The sequence below is a fragment of the Bombus fervidus genome, chromosome 15 (genome assembly GCF_041682495.2).
Source record: "Bombus fervidus isolate BK054 chromosome 15, iyBomFerv1, whole genome shotgun sequence".
NCBI classification, from domain to species: domain Eukaryota; kingdom Metazoa; phylum Arthropoda; class Insecta; order Hymenoptera; family Apidae; genus Bombus; species Bombus fervidus.
In genome coordinates this window covers 9031814-9054542 of record NC_091531.1, presented here as the reverse complement: position 1 = coordinate 9054542, position 22729 = coordinate 9031814, and the positions used below count along the sequence as shown (strand labels likewise).

The following is a 22729-nucleotide window of genomic DNA, read 5'->3' as shown; positions in this document are numbered from 1 at the left end:
CTATCTGGTTGGAAAACAAGATTCAACCAGCACGTAGATGTAGATAAATCGATCGATTCTGGCTTCGCAGAAAATTTGATCGACCATGTGACTCGTTTCATTGAAAGGAATACGATTGTCCATATTTTACTATCGATTCGAGAGTACGTGGTTGCTTCGTCGTTTCTCGGCCGAGTTTCGCTTGCCCGGTTCCCTTTGTACGCAAATTCGTGACGTCAAGCGAAAGATCGTTATTCATCGTTCTTCGGATCCTTCGTTGAAGAATGGCTGTTTCATTCAGACGCTCCTTTCCCCAGTATCGAGTCTATATACTTGCTTTTTTATTAAATGCATAGCACATGTGATGGCACAATGGACATTTAAAACAGGGATTTTTGGATCTCGATAAACGGCGCTTTGAAACTCGTAACTATTCGTTTCAATTAATATATTCATTAATCGTAAATGCGTTATTACAATTTTAGAATAAAATTCAAATACTTTCCCAGGAGATACGATTGAAAGTATTTATCACAATTCGAATTTTCTTTATTTATTACCTTTATGTCAGCTTTGGATATTAATCTCTGCGAGAGAAGCTGCTTTCGTTTGGCAGTTTTATTGGGAGAGGATTATTAGAAATAAAAAAGCAACGGAAACATTTATACCGATAACTTCTGAGAACATTTTTCTACGTTTCTATATTTAGTACACTTGTTATAGTTAGGAGACTTATTACTTTATCAAGTCCCTAAATCTTCGAACTTTAATTGGATCTTTCCAAAACATTATCAGCAGTTAAGGTAGGAATTTCGGCAGAGAATGATAAGATTTCATAATTAGACGCACGAAGAAGAGGGTAGCATGAATTGCTTGGGGTTAGAAGTCGCGGAAGAGGCGACGACGTCGATGGATCGACATTTTTCCCGCCACCTTGCCCTGGTTCCGCGGCATTGAAGAGCCTTGAGACTCGTCCAGATATCGATCGTTAAAACGAGACATTAATCTCCGCGCATCGACATATGCCACGAGGTTCGATATTTCGGAGATTTCTAAATCCACAAGAGTGGCGTGATACTCTCTGTATCGCGAACATTAATCCCCATACTTTCGCTGATTCTTAATTCTGGAAATTTCCACAAAACAGCCATGGAATATTCTTCGTAGAGAATACTATAGAAAGTAATTCCCATTTTAATATTTTTGAGTCGAGTCGAAGCTTGTATTTTATTGTTAATCTATTAAAGGATGATTTAAAACCAAAGTTTCTCGTTCCAATAAAGAATTTCTAATTTTTCCATTGATAAGTAAATACCCTTATGCTTTTAATAAATAATAAACACTGTAATACCATCGATCACTGTTATAAAATTTGTGTCGAATATAACGTTGCAAATTAACAATTATTCGTTTCGATTTAGTATACATAGACTTATTGCACTATGTACAATAGCAATAAAACCTAATGTGACTAATGTGGATAGTAGGAAGCATATTCCTATTTGTAAATATTGATATAGATTATATACGTTTATAATAAATTTATTTTACTAAAATGAACGTATCTTTCGTTAACGTGCTTCGTATTGAAATTCTTTGGAGAAATTTCAATTACGTCTACGAAGGGTTTAATCACGTACGACCAACAACACGTTGGCCAATAAACCACAGTGCACCAGCGTGTCCTACGAATACGAATTAAATCGAGTTAAAAATTGTATTTTACGGAGAATTTTCCCTCAATGGGAATTATCATGCTTTCGTGATTAAATTTTAATTTACAAACTTTTTAGAAACTTTAAACCCAAATTCCTCTTTTATTAATGCATATATATATATATGTATACACGTTGGCTAATAAAAGAGTCGATACCGGCGCACCAGCGTGTCGTACGAATGCGAATTAAATCGAGTTAAAAATTGTATTTTATGGAGAATTTTCCCTCAATGGGAATTATCATGCTTTCGTGATTAAATTTTTATTTACAAACTTTTCAGAAGCTTTAAACCCAAATTCGTCGCATTCATTTATTAATTCATGTGTATATATATATATCGATGATAATTGTAATTGTTCTTATACGAGAATTAAATGATGCGTCTAATATATCATTTTATCTGGAAATTAAAGCTGACCGACGCTTATGGAATCAAAGTCCCAGAGAAACAAGGTTTCGTAATCAGAAGTGCCCATAGTATTCTATTAGAAAGTTAAGAAGCGAACCTAATTGACCGTGATATATCTACAACTCTATAATCTCATCGATCAAAATCAGACAAAAGTTGCTACTATAACGAGCTGCTACTATATCTACGAATTATTGTCGAATAATAACCTCGGCGTGATAAATTCTCTTTCTTTTCATCTGTCAGATATGATTTAAAGATAGTCAAAGAACGAACGTGATTGTAAAAGAATGAATGTAATTCGAACAATATCGAGATGATAAATCACGTTTCAGTTTGAATTGCCAAATATTTATTTAGATATATTATAAATATTATTGCTATAATCGCTGCTAATCATATCTGTGCATTGAGAAAAAATTGATTATTTAAATCAACCAGCTTATTATTTATCGTAGAGTGGTCGAAAATAATTAGAAATTATATCAGAGTACTACAAAATTATCATCTCGCAAGTGCTCCAAATTACCTAGAATTTTCATTTCATAATTTTTTACAGAAATTTCACATAATAAAACGAGTGAAATCTTTAATTAAATTATCATGTAATGGATATCGAAAGTCTGCTCAAACTTACAACCAAAAATGTTTATCTTATCTCAATATAATTGATGTGATAATACAAAACCTTCAACAACAGTCTAATCGTTAAATCATCTTTCGGTAAACATGTTCAATTAAGAGTGATCTAAAGACTTTACACCTCGGATCTTCGTTTTATTGTCTCTTACGGAATATCAATGATAAATCATTTGAAATATTCGTAATTTCAATCGGATCATTTTCGTAACAATATCAGGCACCCGATCTAAGTTCAAAATCCCCAAATTTTCTGTGATACGATTTTATTATAGCACAAACAGAAATCTACAGTAAAATACTATAATATTACGCTATAACAATAGAAAATATACATTAAATTCAACAATTTTATAACAAGGTTCTACCATAAAATTGTACAACTTTTTAAACGACCACAATTTTCGTGGCCAATTAAAAATCCTGTTTAATTTCTAGCAAATTACTTCCATAGTTATATCGCTGATTCTGCCTAAATTTTCTAAAATATTAAATTACCTGAACGGCTATGATGCTAGCCATGGCTGCGATATCTGCCAGTGCCCTCAGGTAGTTAAAATACCTGGCGTACTCGTCCACGTTTCCAACTGCAAACTCAGTGTTCGTCTGTTGAACCATCTTCTCTTTTATAGCTTCTACCTTCTCTGACAACGAGTAATCGCTAGATTCTAACTAACTCGATACGATCTGCCTAAACCGAAATTCAGGTACTCTAATACTTCTTTGGTTGTCTCCTGATAATCCTTTCACTTTCGTCTCTTCTTTATTCCTCTTACGAAAGTATCACACTTTCTATAATACTTCTTTCACCAATTGTTACACTATCAAGTCTTCTTGTTCAACGAACGATTATTTCAAAATACGTTTAATTAAAACAGTCTTTAGATGTCTTGAGAACGGTACCAGACAAAAATTGGTCACAAGACAAAGTTCAACCTCGTTGATCACGATTATCTTACGCACTTTCCTACGAGGTTTTACAGATACATACGATCTTCTTTCAATGAGACTTTAAACCGAACTGAAACTACTTGCAAAGATTCTTCGCAAGTGTAGTTCAATGAGTTACGAACTCTCAAATTTCTAGGAAAATCCGTTAGAGCAATTTTTCACAGGCCAAAGTTCAATTTGGTCGATCACAACCAACCGTTGTATACACTTGTGGACGAACTTTCTTCGAAACGGTGTTTCACAAGCCAAAATTCAGCTTGGTCGATCAGCTTCTTTCTAATCTTCCTACGAAACTTGTCAAAGTTCTATTTAATATTGTCTTTCACCAAAACTTTAGTCAGAATAAGCACGTGCTTCCGTCGATAGCGTGGGAATTATCTTTCACGAAATTTGCGAGAAATATTCACGATATTTTATGGATAACGCGAACTGTCGCGACTAGCACGTGTTCTATGTTCAAACGTACGGAATACCGAATAGCGTTTCGATTACACTGCGCCTCGGAGCACGTTTACGAGTAGCATGAACGTCGCTCGACTGCAAAGCGTGGTCTACGTGCCTGATTCCCGGCTGCCAGCTATTTATCTGGGCCAAAGTTCTGCGTTTGTTGAGCGTCATAGTGGGGAGAAACACGACCTGTGAATCGCTCCGACGGAAGTTGCGAATTATAGCTGAAGTTTGGCGGGAGGAATGCTTAGATTCTGTGTATTATGAGTAGACTGTGTATTGTTATGCCCGTTCGTATTTTTATGATCAACTTTCGTGGCCATTTTTACTTTCCATTTCCCGAAAACTGTATCTTAATGGAACATAAAATGAGTTCGGATCGAATTAAACAGAATTCGCACGATATAAAAGTAAATTAATAAAAAGGTAAATTGTAGGTTTGTAACGAATGAAAGAGGAAGACTTTGCTAATAGAAGATGCTTGATTATTATGAACCGTGATGACAGAAAAGGGTTTTATCATACAGATTGTCTTGCACAATAATTTACATAGTACTCTGACTCACCGAAGTATTCGTGCATTTGCAGTATCTCTTTACGAATATACTATGCGTCATACATTTTGAAATTTTACTAGCCTTATCATCTAAGAGACGCCGTTGTTGCTAATAATATCGATAAACTCAAAGATTTTAAGCGGCCAATGCGATGAATAAACCGGGCATTTTCATGCGCATTTATAGGAAATACGAAAATGTAAAGTTTCACGGAACGCACGAAATATTTATCCGTACGATACTTGGCGCTATAGAATTGAAAAAAAAAAAAAAAAACATATGAATTGTCATGAAAATCCGGAATTTCGCGATGATTTATAAAAAGATACCACGCAATACTATTCTTACAATAAGTGGATTGTAACGAAACAGTATTATTAGGGAAATCTGTTAATATAATGAACGTAATGACGAATGGTTACCCGTTAATGACTCACCTAATTGTATTACTTATGAGTCAAACTAACAATTACACACGAAGAAAATGTAACTGTTTCCGATATGTAAATTATCTACTGTACTAAATTCTGTTCTATTAAAATCGAGTTGTGCGTGAGACGTTGTAATCGAACTTGAAGGATCATGAGGCACTGTTAAGTAGCCGAGCGTATCTTTCATAAAACGCATCAACCGAGTCGCGCTTTATTGGCCGAATTTGGACGTCTACCAAGTACTTGATTCTTGTAAAAGCCTTAAACCGTTTCGTTTAACGGTTATTTATTTTATAATATTATTTCTTTCTCCCTGTACAGAAATTACAGATATTTCACTTATAGCAACTTTACTTCGAAATGTTCCAGTACCTTTTCGTATTCTGCAGAATTTACAGAAAATTCGAATTATTCTTCAGCTTATCGACGATCATTGTCTTTCCTTTTTCATTTCTAATAAATAACAAGTCTTGTTACGAGACACAAATGTATCATAAAATTATTTAAACAAACAAGTTTCTTCATTTGATTATTTGTTTTGATTAAATTGTATAACGTATGAAAAATATTCTGCAAAAGTCGTATAAAAGAATTCCAGAAACCGAAGACGTTATAGTTTCAACTGCAAGAGGGTGCAGGGTCAACTCGGTAATTAATCGAGTAAATAGCACCCTATACTTGGCAACATCATGATGTTCCTAAACCGATAACTAAGATAGCATCAACGATACAAATCAAATCATAGCCTCAGATAGCAAGTCGTAGCCAGGGAAACGATTTTTTCGAAATCGCCTTGAAATATTCATAAATATGTAATAATTCCAAAAAACATTAATTTACATTTTTGATATATAAAGTATAAAGTATCACTTTTACCGATCGTAGATGTTTACCAATTGTAGATGATAACTCTTGCATAATGCTATTTTACCATATAAAAGGATTGTTTCCTTCTTTATTTATTTATTTTAGTTCGGATCGATCTCAAAGCTATTAACGTCTCGGACTGTATAACGACGTTTACAGTTCTCAAAGAAGCTTCAAAGTATTGTATATTCTATATATCGTATAATACTGTGTACGTATGATAATATAAAGAATTCTTGTTGAAGTCTCGATAACGGTACTCGATTTCTTGGAACGTGTTGTTTTTTCAAAGGAATCAAAAAACTCGTAAGTTACGTTATACGATGCAGACACTAGGAATATCTTATTTTATTTTGTTTCAAGCATAGTATATCGCAATATAGCAGCTGTTATAAAACAGTGAAGCATCGATCATGATGTTAATACGCGTTTATTCGGCTACGTTCGGCTGTACAATTTTTTTAAAACTGATTTTCGAAACAATCCTGCCAGAATTCAAAGTTGATATTCTACTCGATGAAATATCGCAATAAACTGTTTGCGATTTTTTAATTTATTTTACTAGTGTGCGGACAATTCAAAGAAGTTTGTGCGGACAATTTCAAACATATATTTATATAAATTCGAGTAAACGTCAAATATATAAAAATTCGAGAGAGATAGTTTTCAAGTATGTCTATGCAAATGAGTGCATCCAATCTCTCGAATAAAATAGAAGTAGCGGTTGGATGTACTTGATACGTGCAGTATATTGGGGTAGGCTTAGGGAACATAAAGGGACCATAAATTTCAAGTATTCTTTTGAAGTATTGAGGGAAATTAAAATATAAGCACCGTTTACATTGGAGAAGTTTTGTATTCGTAAAGTCGAACTGCAAATAAAAAATCGTATTGACCGGAATGACGAGTTTCTTTTTAGATTTAAAAAATAGAAATTCTGATGTATATTCGTAGCTACGAATTCTTCGAATTTTGTTCTACTCGTTTGCAAGAACTGTGAATATTTAGCGATTTAAGGTGAAATCTAAGAATCACTACGTGATAAGTAATCAAAAGATATCAGAAAGTAGAATCGAAAATTCTGAAGAAAACGATATTCAATTTTCTAATATTTACATAATTTGAACGAGAACGAGAATTTTTACAAATTAGAACAAATCAAAAGATATTAGAAAGTAGAATGGAAAATTCTGAAGAAAACGATATTCAATTTTCTAATATTTACATAATTTGAATGAGAACGAGAATTTTTACAAATTGGAAAAAATAATTTCTTACTACTTTTGTCACGAAAATAGTGCCGCTATTATAAAATTATGATTCTTTTTCCCAAAGCGTCTAACAATAAGAAAATTTGTCAACTTATTATTCTCTGTCGTTTTATTCTTGCGATAAAAAATCATGTGACAGAAACTCATGTGACCCAATATCTTGGCAAATGTCTTTCTGAACCTACCAAGAAGTACTCGATTTTCAACGACAGCGTCCTCACGTCTAATATTAGTAATAGCTCGAAGAACGGATAATAATAGTAAAGATGAGGCAAACGCTTATCTTGTGCATATTTTCGGCTATTGTTCTCAGCATCAGAGAATTTGTAATCAGATTTAAGGGAATCCCGCTAAATCATATTATATCTGAGCGATGTACCATTATATTTTTTGGAAATACGGATACCTGGAAACATCCTTTTTATTGGGAATTCAAAGTGTTCAAACAATTGCTATCGTAAATATAATCCATCGAAATATCCTCCTTTTTTTTCTATATTTCTTAGAAATGGAATTTTACGAGAGTTCCTGTACAAATGAATGTACAATCAATACAATTGTATTTAATAGTAATAATAATAAATTTATTTGTATTTTAGGTGCATAACATATTACGAGCAGATTGTTAGATTCCTATTTCTAATTTCTTACGTTATACTATATTCTTATATTGGTCTCTCGATTACTATATTATGTTGCTATTATTATTTTTTAAAATATAGATTGACTCTTTCTATTAATTAGTATCTATCTCTCCTAGCGTGTACAGTATAGTACAGTATATCTATATTTCTATATAAAAAGAAATTCTTTTAAAAGTAGAGTTTATACTTGTTAATTAGTAAAATTATCCACAAGTTACACGTACTAATTTGCTCTGTATTAATTGTAACAAAACACGATTCACAATCTTTCATTATACGTTTCTATATAACGACAAATTCCGTTAAAAGTAGAGTTTGTACTTGTTAAATAATAAAATTATCCACAAGTTACACGTACTAATTTGCTCTGTATTAATTGTAACAAAACACGATACACAATTTTTCATTATACGTTTCTATATAACGACAAATTCCATTAAAAGTAGAGTTTGTACTTGTTAATTAGTAAAATTATCCACAAGTTACACGTACTAATTTGCTCTGTATTAATTGTAACAAAACACGATTCACAATCTTTCATTATACGTTTCTATATAACGACAAATTCCATTAAAAGTAGAGTTTGTACTTGTTAATTAATAAAATTATCCACAAGTTACACGCACTAATTTGCTCTGTATTAATTGTAACAAAATACGATACACAATTTTTCATTATACGTTTCTATATAACGACAAATTCCGCTAAAAGTAGAGTTTGTACTTGTTAAATAATAAAATTATCCACAAGTTACACGTACTAATTTGCTCTGTATTAATTGTAACAAAACACGATAGTATTATACACGAATCAGAAAATTCGTCTTGTGATTTCTTAAGATGAAAAATGACATTTTTGTGGAGAAAGATATCTTTTCTTATACCTACGATATTAGCATGATATTCTTTTAACTAGAAATTGACTTTTACAATTTTAATGTGAAATCGAATTTCGATTTGAAATGGACTATGACCGCTTCTTCGCTCGAATCCGATTGTTCTCTCTCTAGTCAGGCGTTTTACGTTACGACGCATTGTCTTCCTTTTTTTCTCGCTTAGTCTTCTCAACGAAAAAAGCACGTTCGAACGTTGACTCAGGCAGCGAAATTTATATTCGAATTCGAGCGAAGCGATAGCGATTCCATAAACCGGGTGACCACTTTTCCTGGCCACTGATATCATCGCTACGAATCTACCTAAGATCCACAAACAGTCGAATTTGTTTGTCCACTGCGCTGCTAATTCGAGGTGAGTCAACCGGAGATTTCGGCGAAAAGGATCGCCTATTTTGAACCACCAAATTCGATCAATTTATCGTTTTGAGACACTCGTAAATACGTAGGTGTGTTTCTTTCCTGATTAGGAAACGAGCAATCGAGAAACAAGGCATCGAGATGAGTCTGTTTCTGGTTCTCTTAAAGTGAAGTGCTGATAATATTTTTATTTGTATTGGAAATGATATTTTTAACATAACGTAATGTTCTTTCTCGCATAATTAGAAAATGAAAACGGTAAAAAGCGTAACTTTTCTCAGAGTAAGGCAGATTAAAAATTTGAAATATTCTTATTAAGAACGATTCTTTTCAACTATATTAATTTTAATAATATTCTTACATCGTATCGTACATTTATATTTATTCGATACATTTATGCTGTTTCATAAATGATCAATTAAAGATAAGAAATATCATTAGAAATTGTATATTGTAGAAATACGCTTCAATTTGTAAAAATTATCAGCGAAAGGCGGATGACGATTTCTCATCTTCGTATGGTTCGCAAAACCAACGGTTAGGGTTGGTCCATGGGTGTACGTGACATTGTGCACGTATACTACAAGTACACTAAGCGATATCTCTAAATGCGAACCGCCACAACCTAACGGACAGACAGATAATTTTCCTCCCAATTATTTCTCGTTCGTTCCGCTTGAATCATATCGTCTACATGCTGGTAAATAGGAACGACGATTAAATTGCGTCTTCGTTTTCAACTGAACTTTTAATTTTCGATAAAATTCACGTCCACGGAGATACCTATTTTTTAAAACAATTTTATATCCCGACAAGAGTTATAAATATTCTGTTTCATTTTGTATATTTCAACAGATGTCTCAAACTTATTTTAATCATATTTTGTATTTTAAATATATTTTAATTGCGTCAACGTTTCCACGTATGATGAAAAATAGAGAAAAATATTCCTCTATAGAAATTAATTAAACTGCTTCATTCCAGGATATGTTTGTCGAAACGAATTGCGTTGTTCGTTCTCTGCGTATCAAAATTAATTACGTCGCCACTTTTCGTTTCCTGTGCATTTAACAATTCGAAGGCAATCTTTTTGTTCGTACGTTTCTCGCGCATATATTTCGCGCGACTAATTTGTAAATTCGTCGACTTGTATTTCTGCGTCCAAAGGAGATATAAAGTTGACAAAATTCGGTAGAATTAATTCAACAACCAATAAGATAAAAAAAGAATCGAACGGACTGAATTTACATCGATATTTTTAACTGCAGAAGAAAATCTTAATTTTATTCGCGGTACTCCCCTTATGACAATTAATTAGAAAAATTAATTCCTCATTACCGAGCCATTGCACGTAAGAAAGAAAGAAATGAATAAAACATGGATTGCATTTGACGTAATGAGATGGTTGGAAATTTGATGGAAGCAGCGAAATGCGAAAGTAAGGAGCCAGTAAAAGGAAAGAGGCGTCGATGGCGTACCGACGCCAGCAGTGGTCCACTTCCGGTCTTCTCGTTCGTCCTCAGACACCCCAAATAAACTTACGTGTTTCGCTACAAGGCTCTCTAAGAACTTCAATTCCCTGCGGCGATTAACCGCGTGAAAAATAACATTCATTTCGCTATTAAATCGCGGGTACGATTATTATTTCAAATCACGAGTTTTCTTTCGTCTGCCTAAGTGGCATTGGTGGCCTTTGGAAAGGCCACGTGCGTAAATGAACGATGATTCTTGCTCGGTATTCGTAGACGTCTGTACTATTTGCATCTGTTTAATTGCAACTCTGAATATCAACGGTGTTTTATTATTTCATGTAGCAATTTTCGAGGAGCGTCTTTTCCTTTTTCATTCTGCGTAAACAATAATTTACAGTAATTTCTTGGGCAAATACAATTTCAAAAATTCAATGCCTTCGATAAGATTGAAAAGAGTAAATATAATATTTTCGTCGTGCTTACAATTCTGATTCAACTACGGAACCTCTAATGTATGTTATACCTTTAATGTTGTTAAAAAATGTCGACAGCTCTAAATTGTCCTAAATTCTTATTAGCGCGTTCGCTGCCATTGACGCACATAGCGCCACGATTCAATTATCTTACTAAAGTTCCAAGTAATGCTGCTGAGGCAATCAGTGTATTTTTGAACTTGTGCGTTTCGATAGTAAAATTTAAAAGGAGGGACGAGACAGCAAGTGTCGCGGCAATTACGCTTGACAGTGATTTATTCATGAAAACTAAGAATCATTTAGATAAATATATACGCTTCTGAAAAATCCCAAAATTGCGCTATTATTACGGAAAATCAAACGTTCTCGAATCTTAAAAAAAAAAAAAAAAAAGAAATAAAGAAGAATAAAAGATCAAAGAAAGAAAAAATACTCATTTTCCAGCGATGGCGTCATTTCGTTAATTTGGGGCGCCACCGTGACCACCCTCAGATTTTTAGCAAACAAATAATAGAATATCCACACACAGAGAGTTCCGTTTTGATCGATCCAGACAAATATCTCCTACGTTATACTGTACGTTTCACTGTTTTCTGACGTAATACATAATTATCTTCCAAACTATATTTATTTATTTTTCTACTCCTTTTATCTTGGATGACGTCCAGTTGCTTCTTACGATCGCTACTTGAGTTAATTCTATATCTAATCGTAATTATACTATTCGAAACATTTTTTCGAATAAAACATGCCTCGTCTCGAGGCAAACGTCTTCCAATGGACAGAAATCTTATTTAGGCTGACGCGCCTTCGAGATTTCAAGATCACCTCTGAAACAAGTTTCTTCGAATAGCGTATAGTTTGGATGATATTTGCGTGGATCGATGAAAAGGGGACACCTGGTGTGTACGTTCGATCGATGTATTGGAACTCGAACGCGCGGTAAGAAGAGAAACGAGAAAAGAAGCGAAGGTTCGGAAACGACAAATTATGTACGAATGTTGGATGCACGAGGGTCGAGGCCGGAAATAACTTTCGTTTCTTCTTGCAGCAGATAAGCGGCGAGAGACGTGGTTCTTCGCTTTGTTATCGACTACCGAATCGCTTGTTTTCTCTGTCACGGTTATCCGCGTCTGCACAATGTTCATTATGCTTGCAGACTGATTGTAGAAGATTCAGACGAAGGCCATGCTGCCATTCGATGTTGACGATTCCAATTTTTGATTGTTTCTAAGGATTCGTGAAAGTTGATCTTGTATGTTCAGTATTTCGATTGCTACGTTCTTTGATTTTACAATCTCGGATACACGAACCGTTTTAGGATATACGCTGAAGAAATCACGCGAAGCGCAATAATTTGAATTCCAATACGAGCTCTAAACCCTGCAATAATAATTCCATCAATCGCGATGTCTGATCCCAGTAGTTAAATTCATTTCCTGCTAAACAATCTACGATGAAACGATGTACGTCAGACAAATCGTAAAACGAAATATGAAAATAAGGCGCAATAGTCTTCCATAACAACAACGCGCGAAAGATCAATGAATCGACGAGACAAGATGGCAAACGAGCACGATAAAACATGTAAATTTCTTCTGAACATCGACGAAGTGGACGCGCGTTGAAAGAATTGTTGTTGACACGAGTTACACGGAGCATTAACGAGGCGAGTGTCACGAGATACGAAATTTCATCCGGAGCATGTCCAACCGGTTAGTAGACTAATCGATGATGTCAATATTATTCGTTTTCTTTTATTTTCTTTTTAACGTACGTTCATACATACGATGATTTGTCGCGTTTCGCGAATGCGTTATCAGATAAAGACGCGTGGCAAACTGTTGTGCATTACTATCGTATTGCGTAATTATATATTTCCGATGGCCACGGAGATTTCATAGGAAGTTAGCTAATCGTACGCAATCGTTGCTCTTTAGTTTCTTCGATCGAGAGCGATTTCAGTTTCTAGAAGTGAGACTTTTATTTTCACCGAACGTAACTGTTGCAATCAAAGTGGAAAGAGTGATAGAATAACAAGTATTTTCTCGATTAAAAATGTTTTTAGTGACAAATGATAATTATAGGCGAACGAGAAATCTTTTTTCATTCCTGATAACCATTATCGATAAGGGAAACTTATTTCGGTAGCTCGTAACAGTTATCGGTGGGAGAAATTCTATTGCGATAGCGCATAGTAGTTATCGACGAGGAAAATATGTTTTGCTTTGGATTAGATTTCCAGCTTTCAAGTTTATGTTTCATCACTACGAATAGTATAACTTTCGGTTTAAATTACTAACTAATATCAAACTCGAACACAAGTTATTTAGCATTTCGATGGCAATAATTTGCAACGGCGCCAGTTTCCAAAAAGCTTGTCGTTCAATGAACACTTACGTTTATTGAACTTTCTATTGGTAGTTAAAATTATGAGTTAAAATTCAATTTAACGAGCATAAGTTTCTCTAAATTTTGCGCAGATGGCATTTTTCCTTCGTCCATTTCTTTCACACTGATTTTTTACACTGATCCAGTATAAATCAATGTAAAAAATGGCTTAAAATAAACGATTGCCGTTATCTTTCACACCGAACTAATATAAATCAGCGTGAAAAATAGTTTAAAATAAATGATCGTCGTTAAAAGCAAAGTTGATTGAACGCAACTGATTACCTCTGGTTTATACCACTTTCTCTCTCATATCTCGAAAACAAAGACGAATCGACCGATGTATACGACATTCTTTGCTCCAAATTTTCTCATAAACATGTTGGTACAGTATGTCGGATGAAATCCGAAACACCCTGTATATTTTAATAACGATACGAGAAAATGAATAATAAGATTTTCGATAAAGGTGTTACCCATCGTAATTTTATTAAGAAACCTTTATTCTGTTCAAATGCAACGATTGAAAAAGATTTCCGAGATAAATCGGATATTCTTTGTTTTCAGAAAGAAACATTGTTTCAAGAAACATCATTCAAGCAAAAATAGAACATCGTACGACTGGAAATCAGCTTCTGACGCCGGCCTTCTGTGATATTACGGTTCGATGCAATTGAAAATCAATTATCCGAAAGAAATGGCTAATTAGTTATCGTCCAGGAATTATATCGAAGTAAGCTTATACACTCCAATTAGCGACGCATGCGGTACTCCAATTACTATGTTAATTAAATATAGTTAATTGATGAAACAGTGTAACACGAGTAACGAGAACAATATTAGGCTTCGTTGCTAATAAAGCAAGATATTCTGTGGTAGATTAATTAACGCTCGAAGTATATTTTCCAATTTAAGGCAAGTCCTTGTTGCGATGTTTCGTTATGTACAAGGAAATATTCTTGAAATAAAATTGTTTAATGAAAATCGGTAAATATTCTTTTCTTTCTTTAAATAGATAATGGTACCTTTTGATGAAAAATATGTACGTACGTATATGTTTTATTCGTATTTGTGACTAGAAGCGAGAACAAGATGCTCATTCATAGTCATCAGGATTAATTCCCATTATATCTTTGCCTTTTTCGTTTTAGCTTGAGATGTTTACGTTTGTAGAGTTTCCAATCAAAGAGAGATGATTATATAAAGATACGACACGTTTTTTACTTAATTAGTTTTATCTAGAGCAGAGCAGGTGGATTATCTTCAAGATTAATTTCCACTATACTTTAGTTTTCTTTATCTTTAGAAAAATAAAAAAAAAATTAATTAGACGAAGGTACTTTTTGCACTTCGAGTTATATTTATAATTCTTCGTTATATTTATCTCGAGCAGAAATGGCTGAGTCTACAAAAGATTCTTTTGTGTGCTGTCTCGTCGAATTAAAAATTAATGAAATTAATAAAATCAATTAATTCGATTGAAACAAAAATATTTTTATCTTCTACAGAGATCGACGAATGAATAAAAGAATTTTCCACGCTTTGATTTCCGCGGACTTTCAAATACGACATTAATTAGATATACAAATAATTAGAATACCTAACATCCGCAGGCTTCACGATTCTTAATATTCGCAATTTCAGATGTCAACAGTTCTATGATTTTGTACATTGTCCCGTTAATTTATATTTTCATAATTCATTCATTCGTATCAATTCGTCTTTTTACTCGGAATAATGTTTATTTATAAACGAACATTCCAGAAATAGATATTGGCCAGAATTGTCAATGATAATTTTCCATTGTAGTCACCCAAACATAATCAATCATCGTCAAGCTATATATATATATATCGCAAGAACGTATAAAAATTCATTGCACTTCGTATAATCGTATTTATCTACATTTTGTAGATAAATTATACGAACAAACAAAACAATAAATATCACATGTGTCAATAACCAAAGACCACAAGCGAGATCTTGACAAGTAATTTTAAAATTCAATAATCAGTTCCATGTTATCGAAAATTTAGTTGCCTCTTTTATTTTTTTTTTTTTTTTTTATTAAATTCACAAGCTCACGAAAGTATTGTAACATTTACAGATACTTGTAATGCATGTATTGCGTGTGTTACACGTAATCTCTGTTTAAATTTTATCTTAGTCGTTGTGTCTATAAAAAAAATTAATTTGCATAAAAGCCTGTATTCTATGAGTTACCTATTAAAGACAAATTGGAGCAAGTATACAATGTAGAACTTTGTTTTTCATACGCTTAAGACTTAAGCCATGTTCGTTACCATAATCGCAGGTAATTTGTTTTGTCGATTAACCTATCTAAAAGCAAACGTTCGCGTACGTCAAGCAACTTTTACGTCACGGTGTGTGTATTTGCTATTGTTCTTATCTAGTCGTCTCGAAATCCGCTTACGGTCGGTCGAAGCATTCTCTCTTGAATGCCATAAACACGATAAATTTCTCATTTGAAAACAAGTTAATCGAAGTTTACGATGGAAACTTCTTCAACTTTCTAGTCAAATGGTATTTCCTGTCTTTTTCTTTTCGCTTGAAACTGGACTAATCGATGTTTGTAATGGAAATTTTATCATTTCGAAGTTGAATGGAATTTAAAAAATTTTAATAGTACAATTATTACTAAGATCTTAATTATTGCAACGTTGAATAGAATTTAATCAATGAAGTAACGACAGTTAATATGAGACATAAGCTTAATACGAGACATCGTGATGTCTTTACCAAGAAGTGCTGCAACACGGTGGCAAAGACTAGAATTACATACCTGAAACGAACAACAACGTCGTCAGCGCGAGATTGTCATTTATGAGAACGCGATTGTTTCAATAATACGTCATTAATTGTGGCCTTTCTCGATCACGAGATTTTATACTCATGTACAAAGAGTGCTTGTATAACGCTGAAGGTAAGTTATTTGATCAGTTTCTTTATTAGCTTCGAGTCTTAATATTATCAACTAATTTTATTATCGTCTAGAAAACCGAGGAACAAGACACTTGTGAAATCTGAACTTGAGTAGGATGATAATAATGACGACGATGATGCAGAGTATCTATTTTTTTGCTGTCTCTATTCCAGACTTAAGCATTATTCAAATTGTTTCGAGTAAATATTTATTTCATATAATTATCGAAATGAATTCATATCAGTCGAATGTGTTATCCGTCGTATAATTATTATTTGTTATCCGTAACAAACTATTTTCTATATTTATTTGAACAGTGATTGCAGAATTATACGAATAATCGTTCGTTTCCAATTGATTTTCTTGCAAGTATATACAGCTACCAGGAGTGACTGTGGTCGTCTCTTGAGGAATCGGCTGGAGAATATTTATACAGATTCATTGAAACGCGAATGAAATTATTTTATTTCATTAATATTTAAAAATATTGAAACATTTATATTTCCTTAGTTTCATATATTAGAATGTTAGTTGAAAATTATGCATCGTACGACAGAGAACTCACGGCCAGCTAGCAAGACAGGGGTTGGATGACTTAGTGGTTAGCCACAGAGAGGAGTGGAAGGGGTAATTGTGGTCGTCTCTTGAGGAACCGACTCGAGAATAATTATACAGATTCATTGAAACGCGGGTGAAATTGTTTTACTTTATTAGTATTTTAAAATATTGAAACATTTATATCTCCTTGGTTCCAAATATTAGAATGTTAGTTGAAAACTACGCATCTAGCAAGACAAGGGTGGATGTCTTAATGGCCAGCCACAGAGAGGAGTGGAAGGGGTAATTGTGGTCGTCTCTTGAGGGACATATTCATAATTGTATACAATGTAAATAATTGACATACAATTCATAATTGTACAGATTCATTGAAACGCGGATGAAATTATTTTATTTCATTAGTATTTTCAATTTTTACTATTAAATTAACCAGATGGATAATTTACCAAGGGACCATAACTTTCTAATCTGGCGCTTGAAAAAAATTAGTTGTGAAAGCCAATAATATTAGAACTGGACAACGTACGTTGAAAATGCATGATGCAAATGATGTAACACGTAGATACGATATATAATTTTATCCGAATAAATTATTTTGTATAAATTGTATACACAGACTTTATTTAATAGATATTTTCTAATATTGAGATTCTAAGAATTTATTTTTTTTTTTTTGGTCTCTTTTTATTATAATCAAGCGGGCGATAAATTTTTCTATTTGAAAGATTTCCAATTCTATTTTAATTTTTATTATCCCGATTTATAGCTTTTCCATTTTTCGTATGTTCAATAAAGATTTAAAAATACGAGATTTTTAAATTAGTCGGAGCTTTTTTCAAGAACTCAGCTCGCGAGAGGATGCCGTTTGAAATCGATGATTATCCAACAGCCACATCCGGTGTAGCAGAAGAAAATAATGTTTTCGACGAACCGACGTATTCATCGAGTGTTTCCATGAAGTTTCCATTCCTCATTTTTCTCTTATTTATTATTTTTTTCTTTTTTTTTTTTTTGATCGCCCAAAACCGTTTGACACGTGCACGGAAATCAAATCGGGAACGAAAAAGAGAGAGAGAGAGAAAAAAAAGAGAAAAGGAAAGAATTCTGGAAAGCAATCACATACGTCGTGCAACGAGAAAAAAACGTTTGTTTAAGTTAAATTCGAGAATATATATCTGACCGGCAAATTTTGGTTATAAATCCATTTCGAACGTTAATAAACTTTTCGTACATCAAAAATTATTGTTAGCTAACGTTTATTACATTAATGAAGAAAATAGATGGTCAGAATTTGCAATTTGATATGGACTTAAGTAATCTAGAAATTATATACAGAAATTATGAATATCGGAAGTTTACAGAATTTTAAAATTCTGATGAAGCACTCGATTTTCTAGAAATTAAGAAAACATTATATTTAAAAATACATAAATTCTTCTTAAATAAAGCAAATAAATGAGACCTGAATAAAGTATCTTATGCATAGTCGTTTGAACGATATATATTTCTAAAAGTAAATATTTCTCCGACTATTTATTCATGGGAAAGGAATATCGATTTATGCAATTAACTTGAAACAATTTCCTATATTCGATTCAATATCACCAAAGTCTTCCTTTGTAGAAGTTTTATTAATTCTTCATGAATAATTAATATCTTTGACACGCTAAATTTCAGGCGTGGAATAATTAGTTCCATAAAAAAGAATTCAGAAGAAGTTCTCCCAGGCATTTGAACAGGATTAGTTCAAACTTTATATTCCATAATTTAATGTCCCGTTTAATTAAAAATTCTTCTTAAATAAATTCATGAAAAATGTTAAAATCAATCTCGAACTATTTCTAAAATAACAAAATATATTAAAAGATGGAATTTCTAAATGGCTGACGCTGTTCGATTTAATATTTAAGTGGAACAGACTGTAACAATGTAACTGTTCCCCACAATTTCGGTCGTGAAATTCATTGTCCATTTAATTTCCGCTAATTATCCTGTAATCCTTTAATTTCATTCATGTATTCCGTTGTTAGCTGCACCATTTAATTAATTTCTGTGCACGTTCACGTAGTAATTAGATCATGAATTAATATCGTTATTGTTTCGAATATCCTCATTTACACATTGTTATTAGTCATTTATTTTTAGATTTTCTCTTGAAACAAAGTTTTTAGATTTTAAATAAATAATCTTACAAAGAGTAAACTACTTACATTTATCATCGTCTAACTTTAATAAATCCAATCCTCAGAAGTTTAATGGCAACCAAATAAATAGTTATAACGCTAACCAACTGCATAAATAACCGCGAATAATAATCAGTGCTAACTCAAGAATGCAGTCATCAATGACTAAAGAAGCTCAACTTTTCATCGTCCAACTACAATAAAATTATTACAATAATGATTCCAAAGATAATGGTCAGCCACGATTGCCTATAATGCAGCCATTTATGCAATATTTCTGTGACGACATAGCGTCAACGAATCAGGAAATCACGACAGTTACGAAGTTGCGTTTTGTAACGCATATCTACGTTTTATGTATGTGAAACAAAAATATAGCGGTATGTTCTATGCAACCGGGCACTTTCAACAAACTAGGGGAAAAGATTAAACAAACGTTGCCTGGTTTATAGTCATCTTGAATTGCTTTCCAGGAAACTGGAAATACATTAGGACAATTCCGTCGTAATTTCCCGGAACGCGGAGTCAAACTCCAGGAATTTCGTCGAGTTAAAATCGAGTAACACGGAAGACAAGAATTTTACGTTCGGCGAATTTCAAGATTTTAGCATCACGTTTCTGGAAATTGTGTGAAACGATACCTAAGGTTGTGGGAGGGAGAATGATTTATTAAAAATCGAAGTCTTGTAAGTAGGTTAAGAAAAAGGAATACTACTGAAGCTACTAAAAATTTTCAATAATATTAACACTTTTCGGTGATAGTTTTACAAAATTTCAGTATAAAATACGAGGGAAATAAAAAATAACCACGAGATACGGTTCAGTTAATATACAATAAATGCATAATTTGCGGATAATAATGGTCACTAATAAATTAATTAATAACTTGGACAGTGATAAACAAATTGCAAATCGACAGCCACTAGTTCGCTACTAGTTCAAAAGTGAAATATTGAAAAATTAAAATTAATCGGTACAAGAGTGAAAGGGCGTAAAAATAAAAAATGCAAGGAATTGATAATATAATTAAAAAATACAAAGACTAAAGATTTAGGAAATTTAAAACGATGCAATAAAAATTGGAAGATTCAAGATTGAAAGAGGATTAAGAGACTAAGAAATTAAAATGTAATTAAAAATTAAAAGGTCCGAAAGTGGTGCAAAACGTCACAAGCTACTTCGTTATTCATCCCAAATTATTCCAATCGAAGTGCATCGATCATAATATTAAATACATAGCGTACTACGTCACGTGTTACGAGGTTGTCGAGGTCTGATCGAAACTCGTGAAAGGCAACCATGTCATCCGCACAGGGGTGAAACAGCAGTGGCTTGTGACGTGGCTACTGAGGCTGGTAGCTTACATAAAGCTTCGCGTATTTTTATTAAATATTATCCGTATTTATCGATTCGAGTCATTGTTTCATGACCAGCTGCTCATCGGAGTAGCTTAAAAAAGGCATTGTGTAATCGATACGAGGGTGGTTTAGAGGGAAACATAGCACAGACAGTGTACAACCCTACACGAAGAAACGTATTAAAGCGTGATGGCCTTGGAAGCAAAGCCTTCGTCTGGAGGGTAAAGAAAATTGATTTTTTTCCCCATTTCCACTCTTTTTCTCTGAGTTAATCTCAGAGACAGTGGCGGAGAGAAATGAAGAGAAACTGTGTGGAGAATTTTTGTAATATATTTTTAGAATATTCATGAAACGAGGTTTAATTAAAAATTTGTCACCGATAGGGAAATACATTTGTTTTCTAAATATTCGAAATATCGAGGTTTCGTTAATATACTCGCGTTAAAGAAAAATAAATCTAATTTCAATTTTAGAGATATTATTTTTTCATGGTAGTTTAATTATATCGAGAAACAAGATAACTGTATTCATGCAAATCTCACTATGTAATTAATTATATAATTTGTGTCGGCACCATGATAGCTCGATCTTCAAAAACTTCGATTAGAATATTGTAGAACGTTTAATTGGGAAATTAATACAGACGTCAGCAACAAGGCCAGACTGATTAGATTCTCGTAATCGTACAACCGATCCATGGCCAAATGGTGTTACATAACAATGTCATAATTGGTCACAGAACTGCTAGAATTTGGGCAAATTGACGAAATTTTATCTGACACAAGATTTTTACATTCTTATCGTTTATTCCTTGAATCTTTGTTCCCTATTTCCAAACTTTACTTTCATTTAAGTTTACAGTTATTCAACCGTGTTTTATTATTAACATATTTATCGAGAAATACAATTCTCGTGTCGAATAATTTTCGGAAACGTATTAAGATGCCTGGAACGATTTCAGTCGGTGACAAACGTTACTAACTTCGCTGAAGAACAAATAACAGTTAGACGGATTAGTCGGAATCCATTCTTCGCATAAATTCGACAAGATAAACGAGAGTGTCCGTCGAATTCGCCAGAAAATCTACGAGATTGGCGTCTAGCCAAGTGGCGCCATTGTCGTCCTGCCCTTTTAGCCTTTATTACCTTTGCTCCCGTGATTCTTTGTAATCACCAAATTTCCTCAACCTTCCGCCATTTGTATACTACGTTATTACAAAGTTTAGTAGATTTAATTAATGAATTTCAATGTCAGACGGTTGGACGTTTCGATACATAATTTACGAATTAATTAAAAGCTTTCTACCGTATGAAAATTAAAATTGACGTTACTCTTTGAATGGTTCAATTCGTTTTGCAAATACTAAAGATAAATATATATTTATTCAAGTAGTATAAGTATTATATTACTTAGACGATGGATAATCTATCCAAACAAGTAGTAAAGATCAATAAAAAAGTATCTGGAATGTTGTGTTCATCGAATTATATTTCAAATTCATATCTTTATGAATAAGAATTAAAAGGATGGAGAGAATTATTATTATTTTACCAAAATTTTGCTCAATATGTTTTCTACATTTTTGCAAACATTTTTATATCTGTACATTTGCGTGTTATTACACTTTGAAGTCTCTCATAAATGCATAAAAACACGCAGTTTCTTTATGATATTATTTCTATGAAAGAAAAAGTTAAGTACTTTTTTTTATTGTTGTTTATTCAAGTGTAATTTTAAATGATCTTATTTGCGAACAAAGATGGAGAGATAATTTATATAATGAATATTTTTTATCATAACCGAGATGTTTATTGACAGTGATTAAAATTGCTAATAAGGTCGAAGATAATCAATCAATTTTATATGCGACCTTTTTATCACACTATGATCGTTTTTATATAATTAAATGCAGCATTACTATCTCCATGGAGGAGAAATCGGACATTTTTTTTCATAGAAAATTAAGAAAGAAATGCTACTATATATTAATATCAGATTAATCTTAATAATTAGCCTATATATTATTAAACTAGTTTTAATTTTCTTTTTATTTTTAATCTATTTTTATTGCTGCGATATAATGACTTGTTCACTTTTATTCCAACTGCACGAGTGTTTGGAATACGTAAGAATAATTTTGAAAATATTAAAAAACAAGACAAAATTCCCTCTCGGCAGACATCA

General features: G+C 32.8%; 1 protein-coding gene across 15 annotated transcripts in view; it reads right to left on the bottom strand.

The window, feature by feature from the left end:
- The window catches only part of Dnc (phosphodiesterase dunce), a 367304-nt gene that overhangs the window by 17750 nt on the left and 326825 nt on the right, over nucleotides 1-22729 (bottom strand). Inside the window, exon 1 of one of the 15 annotated variants that reach the window (XM_072017684.1) lies at nucleotides 3244-3724. The exons of the other annotated variants lie outside the window; for them this stretch is intronic. Coding sequence (XP_071873785.1) covers nucleotides 3244-3363 — 120 coding nt within the window. The 5' untranslated portion in view covers nucleotides 3364-3724. Of the gene's footprint in view, nucleotides 1-3243; nucleotides 3725-22729 lie in introns of those variants that run through there. 15 annotated transcript variants of the gene reach the window in all.